Raw genomic sequence first — 21,250 nt, 5'->3', positions numbered from 1 at the left:
CTTCCCTGCTTGTCCTGATCCCCAGGCCCAAAGGAGGGGCCGTGTGATGCCCAAAATGACAGAATGGTCAGCTCCAGCGCTCTCTCAGAAGAAGGTGCAAACTGTCAAAAGTTGGCAAAGCCTTGCTCTCTTGACAGAGAATGAAGACCAAGGCAGCAGGTGTTTGCCCGTTCATCCCACAAATGTAACAGCCAGCCCAGCAGTGTTTTGTGCGGCTGCTGGTGAAATTTCGTAACCATCACCATGAGCACGCCAGGTGTGAACGCTGTTCACCTGCGTTGGTGGGGCTGGGGCAGCAGCAGCCCCCGAGGCTGTTTCACTTTAGACTTCACCAAAGGATGTGCAGCCTCCTCCTTCCCTCACTTTCACTACCTGAAGGCAATCCCCCTTCCCCATCGTCAGTTGAGGTGCTATCCTCAGCTTCAGGATCCCACCCTGATGGTGACCAACCTGGTGGAGCAATAGCTTTGACCTCAGGGTGCTGCAGCCGTCCACTTTTGCGTACATATCAACAAGCAAAGGTGAGCAACTGCTTTTCCTGCCTCTCTAACTTTCCAGCTGAATCCCTTACAATGTCACAGGCGGTGGCTTGCATATATCTTTCCAGAGAAACATCAGTCTCTCTAGCCTTCACCCACCCCTGCAAAGCCTTTAACTCATCTCCCTGAGTTTTCAACACAGACAGAAACAGCCAGCCTACTGTTGCAGCTGCTTCTCTTTCCTCCAGGCTTCAGTAACATGTTAAACTCAGCCCCTTGAGGGCAGCAGTTATGGATTTACCTAGGCAGATGATCAGTCTTGGGGAGCTCCAAGCCTGTCCAGAATCACCGCCACAGGTCCCCACTGCCCCTCACTCCAGGCAAGGATTCAGAATGGCTGGGGCAAGTTCCACAGGGGAGAATGCACTGAGACACCCAATCTCAGTGATCACAGGCAGGAGGAGGAGCTACGCTAAGACCAGACAATGAAGGCAGGTTTAGTTGTTGTTTGAAGACTACCCCTGCCTCCGGGTCTGGTCTTGACCGGAAGGATATTGGAATCAACAAGGGAGACCCACATGGCCTTAAGGTGCTGCTGTGCAATGTCAGGTCAAAGATTCACAAGACAGCTGTCATGGATGGAGGACTTGATCTGGTAACAGAGACTTGGCTGGATGAAGCAGATGGGCCTGTTCTTGCTGCTGTTTGTCTGCCAGGTTTCTCTTATGCATAGCTACCCGGGTCATATGGGTGGGGAGGGGGCGTTGCAGTGATTTATAGGAAGTCATTAGCTTACACCAGGCGTCCTATTGGGAAGACCCAGTTTTCTGAGTGCATGTTATGGAAGTTGGATGATAGGGGCAGTACAGGATTCCTTTTGGTTACCGACCTCCCCGCTGCACCTAGGATTCCCTGCCCGAGCTGCATCAGGTCGTGGCAGATGTTCTCCTGGAGACACCTAGTTTGGTTGTCCTAGGGGATTTTAACATCCATGCCAACATGACCTTACAAAGGGCCACTTGGGACTTCGTGGAAAGCATGGCCTCCATGGGGCTGTCCCTGAATAAGTTTGACCCAACTCATAGTCATGGACATGCCTTACACATGGTGTTTATCTCTATGGATGTGGATTATTTGACACTAAGTAAAAGTGAAACAAAAGAAGTGCCCTGGTTGGATCACTTCCTGGTGCAACTGGACTTCTCCACAACCATTCCTCTATGCATGGAAGTGGGACAGATTCGAATGGTCCGCCCCTGCCACTCAATGGATCCAGAGGGTAGGGGATGTTTTATCCCATGTTGATGGCCTTTCATCTGATTCCCTGGTGGTCCACTGGAATGCGGAGTTAGCCAGAGCTATTAACTGTCTGGCTCCAAAGTGCCCTCTCCGACTGCATGGAGCCCAGACAGTGCTGTGGTTTTCCCCAGGGCTGAGGGTGATGAACAATTGCCGAGACGGCTAGAGTGCTGGTGGTGGAAAAATCATTCTGAATCAGACCGGACACGGGTTAGAGCTCAACGCTGAGCCTACCAAGTGGAGATAGCATCTGCAGAAAACAGCAGCAGGAGATTCTTTCAGGTGGCTCACAATCTAACGGAACCACCTTTGCCATCGGGGCCCAACATCTCCTACAATAATTTTGCAAAGTTTTTTTGCAGATAAAGTGGCTCAGATTCGGAAAGAGGTAGACTCCACCGTGGGAGCAAGGCCAGGGCGGGAAAGTGCTAGAGCTCTGTCTAGTCAAGTTGCATGGGATCAATTCCAATCTGTTACCTCCAAGGATGTGGACAGGCTGCTTGGACGCATGAAACCAACCACCTGTCTCCTTGATCCTTGCCCATCCTGGCTCATAAAAGTGAGCTGGGAAGAGCTGGGGGTGGTGAATGCTTCCCTCTCTGAGGGAGCCTTCCCAGACCTGCTGAAAGAGATGGCCATTAAACCACTTCTTAAAATAACATCTTTGGACCCAGCCAATATGGCCAACTATCGCCCAGTCTCAAATCTTCCATTCTTGGGCAAGGTGATTGATTGATTGATTGAGTGGTTGCTGAACAACTCCAGGCATGCCTGGAGGATGCGGACTATTTGTGTCCCTTCCAATCAGGATTCAGGTCTTGGTCACGATGGTTGATGATCTCGAGCGGGCTAGGGACAAGGGTGAAAGCTGTTTCCTAGTTCGGCTGGATCTCTCAGCAGCCTTTGATACCATCGACCATGACATCCTTCTGGACTGTCTAGAGGAGCTGGGAGCTGAGGGCATTGTTATACAGTAGTCCCACTCCTTCCTCCTGGGCAGTGTCCAGAAAGTGGTGTGGGAAGATGAGTGTTCAGACCCCTGGGCTCTCATTTGTGGGGTTCCTCAGGGTTCCGTCCCCATGCTTTTTAACAACTACATGAAGCCGCTGGGAGAGATCATCAGGGGGTTTGGGCTGGGTGTTCATCAGTATGCAGATGATACCCAGCTCTATCTCTCTTTCAGATCGGAACCAGTGAAGGTGGTGAAGGTTCTGTGTGAGTGTCTGGAGGTGGTTGGAGGATGGATGGCGTCTATTGAGGTTGAGTCCTGACAAGACAGAAGTACTGTTTTGTGGGGACAGGGGGCGGGCAGGTGTGGAGGATTCCCTGGTCCTGAATGGGGTAATTGTGCCCCTGAAAGATCAGGTGTGCAGCCTGGGAGTCATTTTGGACTCACAGCTGTCCATGGAGGCACAAGTTAATTCTGTGTCCAGGGCAGCTGTCTACCAGCTCCATCTGGTACGCAGACTGAGACCCTACCTGCCCACAGACTGTCTTGCCAGAGTGGTGCGTGTGCTTGTTATCTGCCGCTTGGACTCCTTCAATGCAATCTATGTGGGGCTACCTTTGAAGGTGACCCGGAAACTGCAATTAATCCAGAATGCAGCATCTAGACTGGTGACAGGGAGCGGCTGCCGAGACCATATAACTCCAGTTCCTGAAAGACCTGCATTGGCTCCCAGTACATTTCTGAGCAAAATTCAAAGTGTTGGTGCTGACCTTTAAAGTCCTAAAGGGCCTCGGTCCTGAAGGAGCATCTCCACCCCTATCGTTCTGCCCGGACACTGAGGTCCAGTGCCGAGGGCCTTCTGGCAGTTCCCTCATTGGGAGGAGTGAGGTTACAGGGAAACAGGCAGAGGGCCTTCTCAGTAGTGGCACCTGTCCTGTGGAACGCCCTCCCATCAGATGTCAGGGAAATAAGCAGCTATCTGACTTTTAGAAGACATCTGAAGACAGCCCTGTTTAGGGAAGTTTTTCATGTTTGATGTTTTATTGTGTTTTTAATATTCTGTTGGAAGCTGCCCAGAGTGGCTGGGGAGGCCTGGCCGGGTGGGCACGGTATAAGTAAATAATAACAATAAGCCCTCTGGCTGCTACCTCTGCAGTGCTATTGCTACATCTCCGCCCAACACACCCTCTGGAATCTGGCTGACTATGCTGGTTGTCCTGAGCAACAGCTGCTCTAGAAGGGGTTTGTAAAACAGAATAGATATATGAGAAGTGTTGCATCAATATATAGCCAATTTGGGACAGGAAACATGGTGGTTCCAAGGGTTTGGGGGTTGGGGGGGGTAGCACCACTCATTAATGATTTTTGTCACAATTATAGCAATAGGATTACTTTTTGTGTGTTGTTTTGTGCATTGCTGTGGATTTTGCTTGGAGCTGAGTAGCAAATTCACCGCACATCTTTGTGTAGAACCAAACTGTGAAAATGTTTCTAAAGGCCTGTAAATGCCATCTTGGTAGGCAAGGGAACCCCGGGAATAACTGTTATTGGCTGCAAGAATGAGCTCATATATGTTTATCTGCTTGCTTTGATATATGCTCTTTGGCTTGCTTTGGTGCTGTGCTTATCTGTGGACTTTGGATGCTTGGCTCTTGGCCTAGGGAGGGGAGCTGTCCATGAGGCTTGGCTGCCTGCCATCCCTGCCTTTGTGAGCCAGGCAGGCCAATGGGGGTTTCTAACCAAACTGACACATGATGTTTTCTGTATAAGCAATGCACAAAATGCTTGCCTGGGGGCAGGCAGTCATGATGAATGTTTGCTGTTTTCGTGTCTATCCTGAGTCTGTAAAGGCAGTAAGGTTTCTGGCATTGCATTGAAGTATTCACCTTTTCATAACAAAGCACTAGAATGAATCATTTTGGCAGTTTTGACATCCTTTTCTGGAAACCCTGATCTGTGGATCAGGACAATGGTATACTGCTGTCTGCGCCATCATTTATTCGATCAGAAGCAAAAGCATCCCAAGGAACGGGATCAATGGGCTGCAGGCTGCATATGGATGAGGGACACACTGAAGTGGAACTTTATTGTGCATTAGACTGAGTCGTGGCACACCTGCCCCCTAAATGGCAGGCTTGGCTATGCCTGACACTTAGGGGCTAAGTTTTTCATCCCATGTTCACACTTCAGTATGCCTCTGGAAAGAGAAAATGGATTAGGATTAGCATGCTAAATGTGTGCCCATCTTTCTTTCTTTTTAAATCATTAAAAACCCATACAGAATCAGTCACACAATTCCAAAAAAAGCTGTGCTAAGCAAGCCGATATAGAATTTTGTGGATATATCAAATTGCAAAGTCCCAGGTAGGGAGAAGAGAACAGAAGCTACTACAGGTCTTCCCTGCACCGTTTCAGGTCCCATTTCCCTTTAGAGGCACTCAAATTAATTTTGTTCTTTACCTCTGCCAGTCTCAGCTAGTGGCAAATACCGGTAAGTTGCTGAAATTAGAAGTTGGGTGCTTCAGGTTCAACACTGGCTATCTATTTATTTGGATCTGGGGAGCCTTGTCAATGCCTGTATTGGTTTCATGATCACTTCTGTCACCATCACAGACAGTAAAATATTAGGCAGTTAGCTGGCATTATGGAAATATCAGATGTGGTGGTTAATCTGGATTTGGACATAGCACATTTTAGAAATTCCTATGCTGACTAAGTATTTTATTTTGGACATAATTCAAAGGGAAAGCCTGCATTTTTCACCCTTCCTTCTTTTTTAGAGAAAAGAAGTAAGAACCTTATACCTGCAACATAAACACCCCCCCCCCCCACTTTTCTGGAGTGTTTTATCATCCTGAAAAGCTGAACACTGCTGCCAGTTTCTGAAACTTGTTAAATATTGCCAAACTCTCACCACATCTCTACTGCCTTATCAAAGAAATGCAAACACCAAGATGGGCAGGAGCAGGCGAGGAGGCTGCAGAATTGGGTCCCTCCACACGGTGTTTCTTCCAAGCATTTACCAAGGGGGAACGATCAGATTTGAGAATAAAGTCACAACTCCAGACCTTTCCCTCATTCTTTCAACATTCCAGAAGAGGCCCCCCAAATTTCTCCTTCTTTTCTTTGTGAAATATTATGCCTTTGGGGCTGTGATCCAGCCAAGCCTGATTTCAATGCGAGAGAGTTGAGCACATGCTTAAAGGTGAGAAACTGTGGCTTAGGGCTGACAGGTATCTAAGGGAAGGAGGGCGGGAGGGAGCCCACCCTGATGTACCTGCCCTTTTGCCTTGCACAGCACTTCTCTGTGTAACTATCAGCATGTGATCCTTCAGCAGCAAGGAGATGAACTTCCATCACCTGCCAGAGTTTGCACACCCAACTCCTGGGAAAGGCACAGACTGGCTGGAATGCTCAAACGCCTGCTGTGTCCTACCTGCCCCCAACTCACAGCAATCTCTGGCCAATAAAGTGATAAGCAAAGGGCCCTGCTAGTGATTCTCTTAATTGCACAGCTATTTTCCTTTCTCCTTCAGATGACCTGAAAATCTTCAAAACGTTTGCTGCCAATCTGTACAAAGTTCAAAGATACTTTCTATTTTAGCAATTATGTTCTGATGCAAGGAATAGCAACGTGCTGGTGGTAAGATGAGAGAACTACTTTAGGGGTTCGATAAGATAATACCTTTCTGCTTATCCGTTTGTTTGTGCATAAGCATGGAAAGAATTTGCTATGATATCCTTTGCTTCTATGGCAAGCTTGTTTGCAACATGGACTTTTTTAAGGCAGAGGACTTAGCTGGATATATGGAAAAAACAACGAAGAATCTTGTGGTCCCTTAAAGACTAACAGCTTTATCACAGCATAAGATTTTGTGGGCTACAGTCCACTTCATCAGAGATATGAAGAAGTATCCTCAGTTTCAGGTACTTGATGGTTAGAGGAGGTAAACTGTCAGATCCAAAGTAAGTACGGGTGGTGGTAATTTACATTGTTCGCAGAAAAGCGGGGCTGATAGCACAGACATCCTGGCACTGATAAACCAACTAACTCATGTAGTGTGATAAAAATCCATTCTGCTGATTCAATCCACAAGTTATAGCAGCCGGTGTACCAGGTGGAGCTGGTAGAAAGTTTCCCTGGTCACAGAATTGACCCGCGCCTCCATGGTCAGTTGTGAGTCCAAAATGACTCCCAGGCTGTGCACCTGGTCTTTCAGGGGCATGGTTACCCTGTTCAGGACCAGGGAGTCCCCACACCTGCCTGCCCCCTGTCCCCCAAAAACAGTTGGACTAGGTGATCCTCAGGGTCCCATCCAACTATGATTCTATTCTATTCTATTCTATTCTATTCTATTCTATTCTATTCTATTCTATTCTATTCTATTCTATTCTGTGCAACCCTTGAGATTCATTCACCTGATCAGCTTCCAATGATATGCCATCATCTGCCAAAATGGCACTTCTGAATTCTCTTATAAGACAAACAGGCTTTTCTCTACACAGCACTTCTCTAAAATGGCAATATAGAAAAAACAGGAAGAGGCCATTTTAGCTTCCAATGACACTGCAACCAACATAACGTGAATACGGGAACTTCAAAAGAAGACTGCAGTGTTGTTAAGTGCTGTCTTTTCTGGACTGAAACTGCAGAATTGATTTTTTAATAAAAAAATCATTTTTTAAAAAAATTGTTTTACCAAAGCCAGGATGTATGTGTCTGTCTGTATGAAAGGCCCAGTTAATAATTATCACCAGCATACTTTTCTGCATTTTGTTTTCTTTTGACTTCACTGTTTACAATCCTTTCCCCATCCTGCATTCACACATGCACGCGCACACCTGCAGCGTAGGATAGCATTTCATACATGTCACCAGGTAGATTGCAGTCCTTTAAAGCTTATCCCATAACAGATGTTAAAGTGCCACAAGACTCTTTGGGTTGCAGTCAGTGCTGCATGTTTTGAGTGGTGTTCTGCTCATGCAGTGTGATTTCCCCTTCCTTCACACTCCCAGTATCTGCTCCAAAGGGTCTCACAGCCCCCTCAGGCAGATTCTGAGGGTGCACAGGAGCTACATGGGAGAGGAGAGGGGGGAGTTTGGTTGTGCAAGTGGAAGTTGTGTGAGTGGAATGGATACAACCCACTGTTGTTTTTCTTTCAAGAGCTTCTGGAAACTGGATATACAGGTTTATTATGTCCTTAGAATATAGGAAGAACATGAAAACAATCTAGTTTTATTTTGAGAACCCTTCTGCTTCCTAGTACATTAATGCCTGAATACTAAATATGTTAGCTTGAGTCTAGCTGCAGCCAGGCCCTATGCAATCAATGATTCAAGAGAGTGGATTGGGCTGCACATTTCCTTTTGCTCTCAAGGCAGATAGGAATGTACATCCCCTTCCCACATGTGCAGTGCAAATACAGATTTCATGAGGTGTCCCTCACCCAGATTCCCAAGCTTGCTACAGAGGAACACTTTTGCTGAACTGCAGCCACTATGCAACTATATATGTAATGTGCTTGGGGCTGTCTTTTCTTGCACAGCATTACAGATGACATGATAACACAAGAAGATTTTGCTAGATCAGGCCAAAGGCCTATCTAGTCCTGCACCCTCTTCTCACAAGGCCCAACCAGATGCCGCTGTAAGCAGAACCTGGGCAACATGTTCAGCTCAAATAAGATTATTGCCATTCTGTGCACTCCTGGAGGTTGAGTCATCCTGCTGCATCCAAGTCCTCCAGCTTAGCTGGCTAAAGACAAGCCCTCAAGCCAGGGACCCTCTTATTTCCCCCAGCCCTTTGCCTTGCCTGTCAATGCCTTTTTTAGATTGTAGAAAGTCTACTAGCAAGGATTGTCCATCTCATTATTGCTCTCAAGTGGCTGGCCTGCTTTTATGCACTTCTCTTCCAGGTACGTAGGCGATGCATGTGTGTTGTTCACATTTCAACAATTCTGCTGGATTTCCCCCCAAGAAACTGTGCAACCCTACACATGTCTACTGAGAAGTGAATACCATTGTGCTCAGTGGTGTTTACTCCCAAGTAAATGTGCAGAAGATTGTAGTCTACAGTGGTGCCCCGCAAGACGAATGCCTCGCAAGACGAAAAACTCGCTAGACGAAAGGGTTTTGCGGTTTTTGAGTTGCTTCGCAAGACGAATTTCCCTATGGGCTTGCTTCACAAGACAAAACGTCTTGCGAGTTCTTGCGAGTTTGTTTCCTTTTTCTTAAAGCCGTTAATACAGTTGCGACTTGACTTCGAGGAGCAACTCATAGAACGCGGTGTGGTAGCCTTTTTTGAGGTTTTAGGTGATTTTTGAAGCTTTTCCAAAACTTTTCTGACACCGTACTTCGTAAGACGAAAAATTCGCTAGACGAAAAAACTTGTGGAACGAATTAATTTCGTCTTGCGAGGCACCACTGTACATATTTTAGGAATGAATTGTAATTATAAATCAATGTTACATTCCCTAATACAGTAACATATTCTGATTTTCCCCTTTGCTGATTGTATCTTTCTTTCTGTAAACCATTAATACTCTGTTATAATCCAGTCCTGGAAACACCGCTGTGGAAGTAATGCTATAATTCCTGCAGAACTTGTTCCTAGCCATCAGTCAAATCCTATACACATCTCCCAAAACAAAAAAGCCCCATTCTCACGCATACTTCCTTCAGAGTAGGTGCCACTGAACCCAGTGAGGCTTGCTTTGAGTAAACATGCATATGATCCAGCTGTTAGTTGGATGGGGCTTCTCCCAAGTACATATGCACAGGTCTACAAATAGTACCAGGGTTAAGGCTGAAGCCCTAAAATGCTTTGGGCTCACAGAATCATAGCTTCAGACATAATTCACACAGAGCAACAATTGCAACCGTTCTGAAACAGGATGGCCGTCAGCAGCCACACTCTGCAGAAACAGGGGAGAACATCAGGGAATAAAGCTGCAGTGAGATCCATAGGTAAAAACCGGCAACAAAGTTCTATGCACTGAGATCCACCGCTAAAGTGAGAGCTGCACAAACCTACAGCAATAAGACACAAGGAGATTGCCTCAGTGGCAGAGCTTGAGGGAAGTTAAGCCACATAAATATAACTAACCTTAGTATACTGAATCTTCAGATCCTTGAGGGGCTCTGGCAAAGCCGGGGTAGTTGACATGTTTGGACTAGTTCCTGAAACACAGGTGAAAGGAGGTTGTAAGAAAAGTTCAGTGATATTTGCCCTGACTGAGCACTTCGATATAATTGTGCCTTTTTATCTGAACTGGCTATAGTATATTTGCATGCAAGAGTATGATTGGACGAACAACTGCACAGCACAGAGAGAGGGGGGGAACTACAGCTAATGTGCAACACCTAGAAAAGCAAGCTGTGTACTACTTGGGTGCAAAAGTCCATATGAGGTCGTGGCATTCTGTATGTGTGCAAATAGCAGCCTGCTCCTTTTCACCTGCAAGAATAACATACACTCAGAAACATCAGTATAGATAACCTAAAAAGAGTTCTGAAGACATTTCAGTGCTTTGGAAATTTACACAAATATAAACTGTATGTTGTTGTTGTTTTTTTTTAAAAAAATAGTTCCTGTCTTTCTAGCGGTGACAAGACAGGCGAAAATCCAACAGGTTCAGCTTTTCCTGGCAGGAATTGCTGTGATAATATTGAAAAGAGTGTTTACTTTGAATATGTCAAATCAATGCATTTTTAATAACTCTTGGAAACATTCTAGGAAGCAGGAAACTATGCTGGCTTTTGCAGCAAAACCAACTAAGTGCCTTGCAGCACTTTTAAAACAATCAGATTTTGTGGTTCATCAATAATATCTTCAGGATGTATTATTCTTAGTTAGATATACAAGCGTGTGCATTCCAGAGTGCAATGCTATGACTGCAGTGTCAGAGTCCACTGTGTGCACCTGGCCTGTGAGGGGGTAAAGCATTACCCATGGCTCCAACCTTTAGGTAGTACTGCCATCACCCTGCTTCTAAACTTCCAGGCTAGTGGGTTGCAAACACACAGTCTTCAGGCTATTATTGTAGGAACTGGGAAATCTCCCATTGGCACTAGAAGAAAGATTCAGACCATCTTCTCCATGTTTCCTGTTTGCCAAGATCTTGGAGCACATGACTGGAGCTAGGCTGCAAGTTAGGTATGGGCAGCATATTTGGTTTAGTTTAGATTCTTGTGAGACCCGACCTAATTCACAGTTCCTGCTGAAACAAGATATGAACTGAAGCAGGTATACTTTCTGAAATTTTGTGAAACTATTCTTCTAGCAAATAATAAGCACAAAAATGTGTGCATAGAAAAGTATAAATGTATTATTATTGAAAATAATGCCATATATAATAAAATAAAACATAACATAACATATAAAATGCATTGTATAAGAGGAAATTGCTTGCAAAATAGCATACAAAAATGGATATGTATTAGGAAAAAAATCACACTAAAACACTGATAAATTTTCATTTTTATCATTTATTAAATTAATATTAAATTCCAAAGATCACAGGGTAGTTCACACAGCATAAACATACAAAATGAAAACACGAAATACATAATAAAACAAAAGCAAACCAATAACCCCCACCCCACAAACACATTTAAAAGGCTATACTGTATAATGTTTATTCAGCCCAAGGCCTGGTTATAGAGAAATGTTTTCACTGGGCACCTAAAGATCTGTAATGAAGGCGTCAGGCAGCCCCCCCTGAGGAGAGCATGCCATAAACAGGGGGCCACTGCTAAAAATGCCTGTTCTTATGTTTCCACCCTCTGAGCTGCTCATGGAGGGGTCACACAAAGAAGGTCCTCAGATGGGCTGGTTCTTCAGGTATTGTGGTTCTGAGCCATTTAATGCTTTACAGGTCAAAACCAGCACTTTGAATTGGGCCTGGAAATTAATTGGCAGCCAATGCAGTCATTGGCATTATATGCTCAAACCATCTTGCCCTAGTGAGCAACCTGTCTAATGAATTCTTACACCAGCTGAAGTTTCCAAACAGTCTGTAACACTTTGTATAACACTTTGCAGTACAGTGTTACCTCGGGTTAAGTACTTAATTCGTTCTGGAGGTCCATTCTTAACCTGAAATTGTTCTTAACCTGAAGCACCACTTTAGCTAATGGGGCCTCCCACTGCCGCCGCGCCACCGGAGCACGATTTCTGTTCTCATCCTGAAGCAAAGTTCTTAACCCGAGGTACTATTTCTGGGATAGCGGAGTCTGTAACCTGAAGCGTATGTAACCTGAGGTACCACTGTAATATAACCTAGAGGTGACCAGAACATAGACAGCAGAACTTAGGCTATCCCTGTCCAAATAGTTGGGCCACCAACTGAAGCTGACGGAAGGCACTCCATGCCACCAAGACTACCTGAGCCTCAAGTGACAGCAAAGGATCCAGGAGTACTCCCAAGCTACATACCCACTCCTTCAGAGGAAGTGTAACCCCATCAAGAGCAGGCAGCCTCTCAGCCACCCGGTCTAGGGAGCCACCCACTAACAGAGCCTCAGTCTTATCTGGATTGAGCTTCAGTTCGTTGGCTCTCATCTAGTCCATTACCGAGGCAAGACAATGATCCAGCACTTCCACTGCCTCAGCTGCAGATGTAAAGGAGAAGTAGAGCTGCATGTTGTCAGCAACCTCCTCCAAACTCTGTTTCAGGTTAAACATCATAGGGGATATAATTAAACCCTGGGGAACCCAATGCTGAGGATTCCACAGAGCTGAAGAGCATTATTCAAGCATCACCATTCATGTAGGACCAGAACCACCACAAAGCAGTGCCAGAAGGATGCTATGGTCAATGGTAGGGTGGATCTACACACACGGAAAATGCCCCCACTATAAATAAGTCAGAAGTTAAATCATTATAACAAAAGAAAAAAAATGCTATATAAAATTTGCATAGATTTTTTCTCTCTCTCTGGTGCCATCTGGTGTTGCATGTTTATAACAAATTCAAAAGATTGTTTTTGGACTAATGTAGCTGAGTCCTTAGATTTCTCTGAATCCATGGAGGACTTCTTAAGGAGTGGTCTTACCACTGCCTCCTTCAAGCAGGCAGGGACCACCCCCTCTCATAAAGAGGCATTAACCACCTCCCTGGCCCAGCCAGCTGTCCCCTCCCTGCTGGTTTTGATCAGCCAAGAGAGGTCCGGGCCCAGAGTGCAAGTCCCAACTGATCCAAACACATTGTCCATGTCCTCAAAACTTACTAACTGAAATTCATTCAACATAACAGCACTAGAGAGTGTTCTGGACATCCCATGAACAAACAATAATCACAAATGGATTGCAGAAATGAATTCGAGATCAGGAAAATGGGAAAGTGAAACCAAGAGATTTGTCCATTTCTCATTGCAGAGGGGGGAGTCCAGTCCATGGGAGGGAACCTAGGGCAGCAGCAGGCAGGTCATGTATGCAGGAGACCTTCAGAGATGGGTGCTTGGGGCAATTGTCACTTTGCCAAGGTAGGAGAGGTGGTGTCCACTGGAAGGATTTTGTGAAAGGACAAGCAGCAGTTGTGCAGGGCATTGTGGCATCAGGTTAGTATACATTTGAGAGTTCGTTCCTTAAAGATGCATAAGACTAGGCAGTAAAGGTCTGGCAAACAAAAAAAAAACCTTTCTCCTGACTATACATTGCAAGTAAAAAGGCACCTAGTTCAGTCTCCCCCACCCCTCCCCCAAAAGAAGACCCAAAAATATTTAGGAAGAATGCTGCATTAACTGGATTTCTGCCACTTAAAGGGAGGGGGGAAATGGGGGTGGGGATAGAGATGGCAACCTTCCTTGTGAAATGCATGCCATGTGGATTGGGCTGCCTTGCCTTTCTGTGCAAAATGTTCTCCCTCCCTCCATGACTGACAATTTTTTGGTATAAACTAGATGCAGGGTGTGGCAATGCTCAGAAACATCAGCAAAGTTTTGAAGTGCTCAGCCTTGCCCTTTAGCCCTGCATATTGCAACACAAGATGACTGGCACAGAGCTGTTCGCCTTATAACATATCTGGCGTCTCTTAAAGATTTGTATCTAATATATAATGTTTCATAAAAAGAGATGGACAAATCCAACCTTGTACTCATCCATGGATGCACCACTGTGCTGTGAACATATACTGAAGAACACACACACATCAGCCTCTGCAAGGCTTTATTTTCCCTGTTCCTGCATGTAGCTAGAAAGCAGAATAATATATCCAGTTTATGTGCATTTGAAAAGCATTGCTTTCCATGAATTCACTTGCATAAATATTGTGCCGTTACTGGCTCTGCTGCTTTGCCTTCATCAGCAACCTAAAATTCATGGTGTCCAGAGCTAATGACAGAGACAGTTCCACTTGCTTAATTTGTCCTACCAGGCTGCTGTGAAAGACAAAGGAACGGGATCAATAAAAATGGCAACCCTGCTGTAAGCTGCAAGTCTTTTCTCATTCAAAAATTGAAAAGTGGATGCAGTCAACTGGAGGTGAAGAAAAACACTCTGCACAAGTCTAGTTGGCACTTTATTTTTATTACTTTATAAGCCCCAGAGCTGCACTGTGAGAATGAAACCAGATTCAAGGTTCACACCCTGCAAATACCTCAGTCAGGAGGACCAAGGTCTGTTCACCTGTTGAACAAGATGGCTAGCTGCCCAGAACGCTTCAGCTACACCACACCACTAACCTGTCCTGTCCTGTCCTTCCAGTTTAGCTCAAAGCCCTCATAGTTTTGCTTGTTCCAGCAAATCCTTGGTAGTGCCAAAGCCACTCCGGAAATAAGCCATGGGGCACATTACAAAATACATACTTCAACTGTATAAAGGCAAGACAGTTTCTGTCTGAAAAAAGAGTGGCATCGGGTGAAAAGCATTTCATTCTTGGCTACTACCACAATCTGGGTTCAGTCCCTAGAAAGATCTTCAAGCCTGTAACCTTTGAGTGTTGGAGTGATGGAGCTCCCTGGGGCGAACCTGCCCTGTGTCCCCTAAGCTAGTTTTCTCCCCTCAGGTGTGGTGCTGGTTCTGTCATCAATGCTGAAGTAAGATTCAGCTTGTCAGTCTGTGAGAAAGGGGCAGGAGGAACCCTATCAGCCTTTGCCTCAGAGAGCAAAATGTCTTGGACTGACCCTACCATTCATGCAAGGAACAAAGCAGGACTTTCCTCACACTGTTGGGATGTGGCAATACCCCAAATTGCAAAAGAATACATAAAGTTAAGATTTTAAATGAACATATTGTATTTCTATAACATAGATATGAAAAGAGTTAAGAACTTTACAAAGAATATGTATGTGGCCTATGGCCAATAGAACATACAGTAAGCAAATAATTGTAGTTTCACAGCACTGAAAAGCAGACACTGTGCAAATGTTGACAACAATTGTCAGGGAACTGACATCAGAGCCAGAGGCGGAGGGAAGGCTCCCAAGTGATGCTGGAGAAGGACCCAGCAGGGAGAGAGGCAGCTCATTAGCTGGGGAAGGAAATCAGCGCAACACCAGGGATAAAGGGGGGCAGATGGGGGAATTGGCAAGAGGGCTCCAGGACTCCTCGCAGGAGACCAGCGGGGAGAGCACGGGTCCTCCGCTACCCACACCCTACCTGTGCAGAAGACTTCCGCGCAGGGAGAGTAGGAGAAGACTTGGCGTCAAACAGCTTTTATGCTGGAAAAGATTTAAGAAACGCCCACTGACGGATTCTGCTAGCGACTGAGGCAGCCACGAAGTGAAGGGCTGTCCAGACAGAAAGGGTTTAACAAGGCAACATAGCCAGGAGTGGCGGCAACTTATGCACGAGCAACCCCTATATTCATTACAACAATATATCTCTCTAGCCGCACTGACTGGATGTTATCTTCCCATGCTGACTGTACCACAGCACAAAGATATGGTTGTCCAAAACCTTGACATCCTGAAGAAAGACTGTGGTGTAGTCAGCATTTGGAAGATATATCCAGTCAGCATGACTAGATATGACAGAATACATTGTTGTGATAATATGTGCAGTGTCTGCATTTCAGGGTTATGAAGTCACGTGAAACTGTTTGGTTAGTACTATATATAAATGGTTTGGTTAGTATTGCATCCTCCTCTGAATGCACCCCTTCTGGAGTTAGGGGATGCATGGAGTTTCCAGTTTCATGAGCCACATGCTGCCATATGAGGCCCCTGCCAGCAGCCCCTTCCCGCTCTGCAATTTCCCCCTCAGTTTTCAGGGGTCTCTCCAGGTAGAGCAGGACATAAGACCCAGAGCAATAGTGGGCTCAGTCCTACTTGCAGTCTTCCTGAAACCACTTTCCATACTTAACTGCTAGACACAGGTTGCTGCAGTTATGGGGTTTTTCTGCTTCAGGTGACAAAATAAATTGATTAGCCTTGGATGCTATATACTTTGATTTTTTGAGGGTTGCCATTTCCTGCTTTGTCTCAGGTGGCAAAACAGCTAGGGCCCGCTCTGCTTATGAATGCTTGCTTTGGCATTTTAAAATTTTCTTAATATATAAAGCATCCAACAATATTACTGAATTTCCACTTACTACAAAGCTTATGGGTTATAATAATTGTGCCAGCAAACAGATCAGATTCCACCAGGACAAGTTTCCAAACAGACAAGGGAGGATTAATAGAAAGTTAGGTATTCTGGAGTGTCACTGGAAGAAATGGAATGCAAAGACTTTATTGTCTGACAGATTAGAGAACTGGGCAAAAACAAACAAGATGAATTTTAACAGGGAGAAATGTAAAGTATTGCACTTGGGCAAAAAAAATGAGAGGCACAAATACAAGATGGGGGACACCTGGCTTGAGAGCAGTACATGTGAAAAGGATCTAGGAGTCTTGGTTGACCACAAACTTGACATGAGCCAACAGTGTGACGCGGCAGCTAAAAAAGCCAATGCAATTCTGGGCTGCATCAATAGGAGTATAGCATCTAGATCAAGGGAAGTAATAGTGCCACTGTATTCTGCTCTGGTCAGACCACACCTGGAGTACTGTGTCCAGTTCTGGGCACCACAATTCAAGAAGGACACTGACAAACTGGAACGTGTCCAGAAGAGGGCAACCAAAATGGTCAAAGGCCTGGAAACGATGCCTTATGAGGAACGGCTAAGGGAGCTGGGCATGTTTAGCCTGGAGAAGAGGAGGTTAAGGGGTGATATGATAGCCATGTTCAAATATATAAAAGGATGTCACATAGAGGAGGGAGAAAGGTTGTTTTCTACTGCTCCAGAGAAGCGGACACGGAGCAATGGATCCAAACTACAAGAAAGAAGATTCCACCTAAACATTAGGAAGAACTTCCTGACAGTAAGAGCTGTTTGACAGTGGAATTTGCTGCCAAGGAGTGTGGTGGAGTCTCCTACTTTGGAGGTCTTTAAGCAGAGGCTTGACAACCATATGTCAGGAGTGCTCTGATGGTGTTTCCTGCTTGGCAGGGGGTTGGACTCGATGGCCCTTGTGGTCTCTTCCAACTCTATGATTCTATGATTCTATGATTCTGCTGAGTTCCTATCGATCCCAGGGAGACTTTGGCACCCCTTTCTTTGAATTGTTCTTGTTGGACACAATCCAAAGCACGCATGGTGGAGTTTTCTGTTAACTTCTGTTATGGGAAAGGCTCTGTGCACAGGTGCACAAACAGTTTTCCTACTGTTGCACAGAAAAGGTTTTGCTTGCAGGGGAGAGTTCCTACCGAGGCAAGACATGTTTTACCTATGAGGCTGTGTGATGCCTTGGCAAATATTTGTCTAGAGTTACAGTGTTCGCACTCAAACACTGTAGTTTGGGAATGGCACAATGTGTATTGTGGTTCACACCAAGCAAATCACATCTTAAAAAATATACACCCTCTTGTGCAAGGGGTGAATTTCTTCTTTGCGTGCCCAGGCGGAGACCCTCTGACCCCAAGAGACCACCAGAAGGAATAATGACTCATGACAACGTGTTATGGAATTAAAAATTGGCCACAACTTTATTAAACCTTTCAGATGTAGGAAGACCTTGGCTTAGGCATTGGGCACGTATCCCTCCCAGCCTGCAGCTGGGGAACGGGGGCTCCTCAGGGTGAATGGGATATGGGAGGGTGCGCTGCAAGACGCTTCTGTGCGCAGGCAGCCCATCCCATATCCCCGCAATGCAGGGGAGTTCACTGACAACCTTTCAGTGCATGGCCAGTGACTTCCTATTTACAAACCCCTTTAAGAGGGGACCCTGGAATCGCCGCTGTGGGGGGTGTGAGTCACTACTTCACGCCTCCCCCCATATACGGAAGATAGGCTCCGTCTCCTATTTATGCAACTGGCCACACCTCCCAAAGGTGCTGATAGGTTAACTGGGGTTCGGCGGGAACCCCCAATGACTATCACAAGGAAGAGGGCCAGCCCAACCAGCTGGTGAGTCCTATGTGGCCAGAGGTGCCGCGTGCGGTCCTGCAAAGGGCTCCCACAAAGAAAGGTGTGAGCACTCATTATTACACATTGCATCTTGGAAAAGAATGCATACAGTGTCATGGTAAGCAAAGTATGTGGGGCATTTTAAGCAATCACTCATAGTAAGAATTTGTGCTGAGTCAAAGCATCACCAAGTGAAGACTTTAGAATGAAAGGGGGCACTGGCGGAAGAAGAGGAGTGCGGGGGGAGCGCACCGCCCCCAGCAGCTTGATCCCAGTGGGGTTCCATCATGGCTGCCCCCCTGCCTGCGCTAGGCACCCCACCCCTGCAGGTGGCATGCCCTGCTCCCAGGACGCACTCCCCCCCACCCCCGCCTTCTCTCCCCCCCCCCAGTGCCAGAGCATGAAGCTCCACCACTGAAAAGGGGTTTGTGGTGTTCAAAATACCCTCATATAAACTTCACATATACAATTAATTCATGTCTTCTGTGACTGCAAACTTTACAACCATATAAGAAGAAAGTTGTGGCACAGTGCAGGGTGGGCTGGATGAGTCACCCAGCTGCTTAGACCTCAAGCTGAATATCCACTCAACTCTTCAGACGTGATGTAGTTTTTGCAGCCTGACATAGCCCCTCTCCCCATCTTCATTGTCCTGGCTCCCAGTCTCTGGCTCCAACAGCCATTGAGAGGTGGCTCTCCTGTCTCTCCTTGCAGCTGTGTGATTCAAATTTGCCCACCTGCAATTTGGCCCAATCATAGCTGGGCTTGGAGGAGTGGCAACGGGGGTGGACCTGAGGCAGACTTCCTGGTGGAGTCTCCCTGGGTACAACAACTGGTCTGGGCTTCACCTGAGACCACAGTTGCCTGCAGATCTCCCTCCCCCCTCCCACCCATATCTTCATGGTTTTCACTGTTCTGTTGTGCAATTGTGTGGTATTTGGTTGCCGTATGTGGGGTTAGGGAGGAAAATTTCTCATCAGAAGATCTGGCCTGTTTTGAGGGCTTCGCCTCCCTCACAGCAACCATCACAACATGTGCGAATATGGCATTGGGTAAGTTCCTAGTCTTTGGCAGAGGGGAAATTGTGAAACCTCTGCTTCTACCTCCTTGGTGGTGGGGAACCCCGTTAAAGGGATCCATGGGGAGGTGCTTCTGTCCATACGTCCAGGCAAGGGCTGAGGACCATAGCACTCTCCAACGTGGCAGGTCTGTGGGAATTTCACCTATTTGATGTATGTCATAGGTGAACCCCAAATCAGTCTTGAACCCTGATATCCCTCCAGCAGGTCAGCTGGAGGAGATGGTAGCTACCCAGCGCCAAGCCAAAACTCATTTACATCTGCAATCAATAAAGTTGTGGCCTAATTTAAATCCAAGAATGTTATCGGTGGTTCTTGGTTTTTCTGCTAAGTCTAGATGGGGTGGGTTCACTGCACCCTGGCAGTAATGTCCCTTTCTTTCTGAACTGTGTTGCAGGGATACACAGGCTGCCGTGTACAGAAGGAAGAAACAGAAAGTGGGTGATTCTTCCTCACTTCCACCTCTGGGCTGTGACTTACATGCATTATAGTGCAGGAAGAGAAGAAAGTATCCTTGCTTTGCCTGGTGAATCAGAAAGAGACATTCCTCTTTCTTCCTGTACAGTGTTGTAATTTCTAGCAGAGCACGGGAAGTGACCTCTTGTTGCCTAGGCAACAAAAGCACACCCTACCTCATATTTCTAGCATAATGCATGAACTTTATTTATCCTCAAAGTCCCCACTACCAATAATCTATAAGAGGGAGATGCTTTAAAACGCCAAACGAGGTTGCAACAGTAGGACTCATGGGTTAGAGACAGACGGTAGACAAATTTGGTTCAGTTCACATTTAAAGGTGAACCTTTAAAAGCATAAAAGCATAAAAGCTCAAATATTAGTGTAATAAAATCCAAAACTGCATTATATTGGGGAAAATTGCTTGTGAACAAGTGAATATTAGGTAAAATTGCACACAAAATATGTAAAGGGAAACTATTACTAATTTTTACGAGGACATTAAAAAAATTGCAATCAGATGTGGAAATGTGGAGACTGGAAAAACGAGAAACAGGAATTTGACAGATTGTCCCATCCTCCTCTGCCCTAGTAATAATTCACAATGAAAGATGTTTGAAGGGCTATAATAAATAGTCCATAGTCAAAGCAATATATGCTGAGCTAGACATGCAAAATAAAATAAAATAAAAATAAGCTAGAAAATCTAATGCCACTTCCATTGACTCTTGTCAGGGTTGGTGCCAACTAGTAAATGCAAAACAATATATGGGCAGAATTTTATTTCAAGGCCAAAGGCTGAAAATCACTGATAAGCCTAAACTTATTACAGAGGAAGTTTGTATCATCTGAGCAATGATTTAGCAAAGACTGCATTGTGCTTGTGTACAGTGCTGATCTACTGAATTTTTTCAGAGCTTGGTCAAGATAGGTCAAATAAGGACATGCACATCTTAAAAGCACATGCCTTAAACAAATTGCCTGAAATATATCAACATTTTTGATAAGCCCGCTCACCCCTTTTCGTGCGGCGGCATTGCGGGACGGAGGATGCTTCACTGGGGCCCCGACGAGGGATTTCAAACTGTAGTCCCCTCCCTATCAGGAACAGGATCCTGCCTGCACCCTGCTTTGGCAAATGGGACATGGGCTGTGCCGGGCGTGGAGCCAATGGAGCCAACGGTGGACTTCTCTCGGATCCGCCCCTTGCCCATTTAAGCAGCCAGCACCTGGGGTCTCAGCCTGTTTGTTCCTGTGCCGGGTTTTCCTGCCTACCCACCCTCGGTTTAAGCTGATAGTCAATGCCTTTGCTGTGGCTACGGTGGTCACCGTCCTTTAAGGGGCTGGGTAGGAATTTGCCCACTGGGCTAACTGGCATTGACCCAGTGGTTTTGCCTACCTCATAGCAATCATCACAGCTGGTTGAGCATTGGGGCTATCCTTTGTTTTGGATGGACGGGAAGTTGTAGTCTCCGCCTGCCCCTCCAAAAGCTGGCATATCCCGTTAAAGGGATCTGGGGGGAGTGGCCATGTCCGTGTGCCCTGGCAGGGCCAGGGCCGAAGGCACTCCCCCAGACAGTGGCCCCTGCGGGGGTCATC

The 21,250-nt window shown here is 46.0% G+C and overlaps 1 protein-coding gene across 1 annotated transcript in view; it reads right to left on the bottom strand.

Annotated features, from left to right (window-relative positions):
• Window positions 1-21,250, bottom strand: part of ALDH1A1 (aldehyde dehydrogenase 1 family member A1) — a 75,637-nt gene that overhangs the window by 49,198 nt on the left and 5,189 nt on the right. Inside the window, exon 2 of the mRNA XM_082241607.1 lies at window positions 9,833-9,906. Within this exon, the coding sequence (XP_082097733.1) occupies window positions 9,833-9,892 (60 nt within the window). The 5' untranslated portion in view covers window positions 9,893-9,906. The remainder of the gene's footprint in view (window positions 1-9,832; window positions 9,907-21,250) is intronic.

This window comes from Podarcis vaucheri (assembly GCF_965113315.1).
Source record: "Podarcis vaucheri genome assembly, chromosome: 11".
Taxonomy (NCBI): Eukaryota; Metazoa; Chordata; class Lepidosauria; order Squamata; family Lacertidae; genus Podarcis; species Podarcis vaucheri.
The sequence above is the reverse complement of the archived record's forward strand: the minus strand, read 5'-3'. Positions and strand labels throughout refer to the sequence as shown.